The 2,259-nt window shown below is 30.5% G+C and overlaps 1 protein-coding gene across 5 annotated transcripts in view; it reads left to right on the top strand.

Moving 5' to 3' along the window:
* The window catches only part of LOC106872896 (protocadherin beta-4), a 99,445-nt gene extending 97,667 nt beyond the window's left edge, over window positions 1-1,778 (top strand). For 4 of the 5 annotated variants that reach the window (XM_014920064.2, XM_052973128.1, XM_052973127.1 and 1 more), the window contains exon 4: window positions 1,076-1,772. In XM_014920064.2, the coding sequence (XP_014775550.1) occupies window positions 1,076-1,089 (14 nt within the window). In that variant the 3' untranslated portion in view covers window positions 1,090-1,772. Of the gene's footprint in view, window positions 1-1,075 lie in introns of all 5 variants that reach the window. The other variant, XM_014920068.2, reaches the window with a different exon arrangement.
* Window positions 1,779-2,259: the final 481 nt, after the last annotated feature.

The following is a 2,259-nucleotide window of genomic DNA, read 5'->3' as shown; positions in this document are numbered from 1 at the left end:
TATATATATATATATATATATATATATATATTTATTTATGAGTGTGTGTCTTTGCATCTGTGTTTGTCCCCACTTCCCTGCCTCCATTGCTTGACAACTTGTCCTGGTTACATAGCAGTTCGACAAAATAGAACAATAGAATAAATACTAGGCTTACAAAGAATAAGTCTTGGGGTTGATTTCTTCGACTAAAACCCTTTAAGGCGGTGCTTCAGCATGGCCACAGTCAAATGAGTGAAACCAGTAAAAGAATATAATTCCTAATAATATTTAATTATAAAAGTATAATGGGATTTTTTAAACATCGAGTATTGTAGTATGGATGTGATATAGTCTCTTCAGTGACCAATTCTTTTCTGTATGTTTTTGTTATTGTTGTTGTTGTCCAAACCTGTGATCAAAAACATTCTAGTAATGACCCTCTCATCTTTTATTTAAACTTCAGTGAATATCTAGGATTGGATTACCCAATGTGGTCTTCCTTTTTAAAACTAGTTGTCAGTGGTTTAATGATTTGGGAATAGGAATCTAGCTATATAAATAGTGAGAATTTACAAAAAACAAAACAAAACAAAAGACGAAGACAGTTGTGTAAACAACAAACAGATGTATTAGTTTAATGCTCGGGAAGTGAGAAAGTCTTTTACATTTCGAGCCTATGCTCTTCGACAGAAAGGAACACAGAAATAAACATGGAGAGAAAATGAAAAAGGTTTAGTGGCTAGCGATCTATCGTGGCGAATGCCGGACGCACAATCTGGTAAATTTATACATTTGCAGAGCTGTCCCACTCTATTCAACTATCAAAAAGACGAACAGACAGATGTAAATGTATGAAACATAAATTGTGAACTCGTATGTGTGTGTGTTCACAGCTGCACTCAAATACACATTTCACACACATGCATGCATACGCACACGTACATGTGTATGTGTGTGCGTGTATGAAATGTGAAAAAATTTTAATGTAGTTTTTCTAGTTCAGAAAATTATAAAAGAATTACTAGTTTGTTGAAAATTCAATTTGAAAATTTCCAATAAATGCCTAATTACTGTATTTCTGTTTATCTTTCAGATTTGCCCACCTAACTAGGAAATACTTATTTTTGAAAAAGTAAGAACATGAAACAATGTACAAACTGATATTTTTCATAACTATATGTAAGACAGTTATTATTATTATTTTTTTTTTTTGAATTTCTAAAAGAAATTTAATTCTCAAAAGGAAATACATTACATATTTCATACTTTAATAATAAAAAAAAAAAAATCTCTTGTTCTGAAAACAAAACAAAAAACAAAACAAAAAAAAAATAATAAAAACAAAAAAATCATAAAGAAAAATAGAAGATGGAGTGGAAGTGAGGGTATATTTGAATTGTTTTTTTTTTGAGATGACATAACTGCACAATTTTAAACAATGACTTGACGCTATAATATTGAAAACCATGTTGATATGTTGTTATATACATATTATTTCATACATCATTGAAACTTAACAAACTCATCTGTTTTTTGTTTTTTTTTCGTTTTTGTTTTTGGTTTATTGTCCTTAACTTGCCAAACACATGTTATAAAAGAATTTATTATTCATTTTCATGGACATCAAAGAAAAATATGTGAGAAATACTTTGACTAATAAATGCAAAAGAAACAAAATAAATATGGAAGAAAAAATTTTTTAAAAATGAAAGAAATTAAATGTGTTGGTCATTGATCCTTAGAATTAACAAAACAACCTCAATTAAACCCCTCAACTAATATATCATAATTAAACAATTTTCAACATTAGAACAAGCTTTTAAATTTGAGTGGCAAAAAATGGAATAAGAACATAACAGGCGACAAGAAAACATTCAGACAGTAGGTGATACAAAAAAGGACAGGAAAAAAACAAGGATGGGTCACTCAGAGCTTTCAATCTTCAGTTGAGAAGCAGATTGTCTTTGCAGTTTTGGTTGGTTAATCTCAAGACTGCTCTAATCTGGCCGACCCCAAGGAAATCTAAGCTAAGAGCACTAGATTCTTTGGAAGAAAGCAAGCGAATGTATATGAAAACAAGGACAAAAAGAAAAAAATGGAGAAATGGTACACAATTACAAATACAAACAACAATACATTAACAACAGGTGTCTTTTGATTAGGGACGAATTAAATAAATTAAGTTGGCATGTGTGGAAGCGAAGCCTTGCAGCAGGAACATAGACAAAAGTCATGGGAAGAAATACGAAAGATGCTACACAGATGGTAGTCAAACCA

The sequence above is a fragment of the Octopus bimaculoides genome, chromosome 14 (assembly GCF_001194135.2).
Source record: "Octopus bimaculoides isolate UCB-OBI-ISO-001 chromosome 14, ASM119413v2, whole genome shotgun sequence".
NCBI lineage: Eukaryota > Metazoa > Mollusca > Cephalopoda > Octopoda > Octopodidae > Octopus > Octopus bimaculoides.
This window is presented reverse-complemented; position numbering and strand designations above follow the sequence as displayed.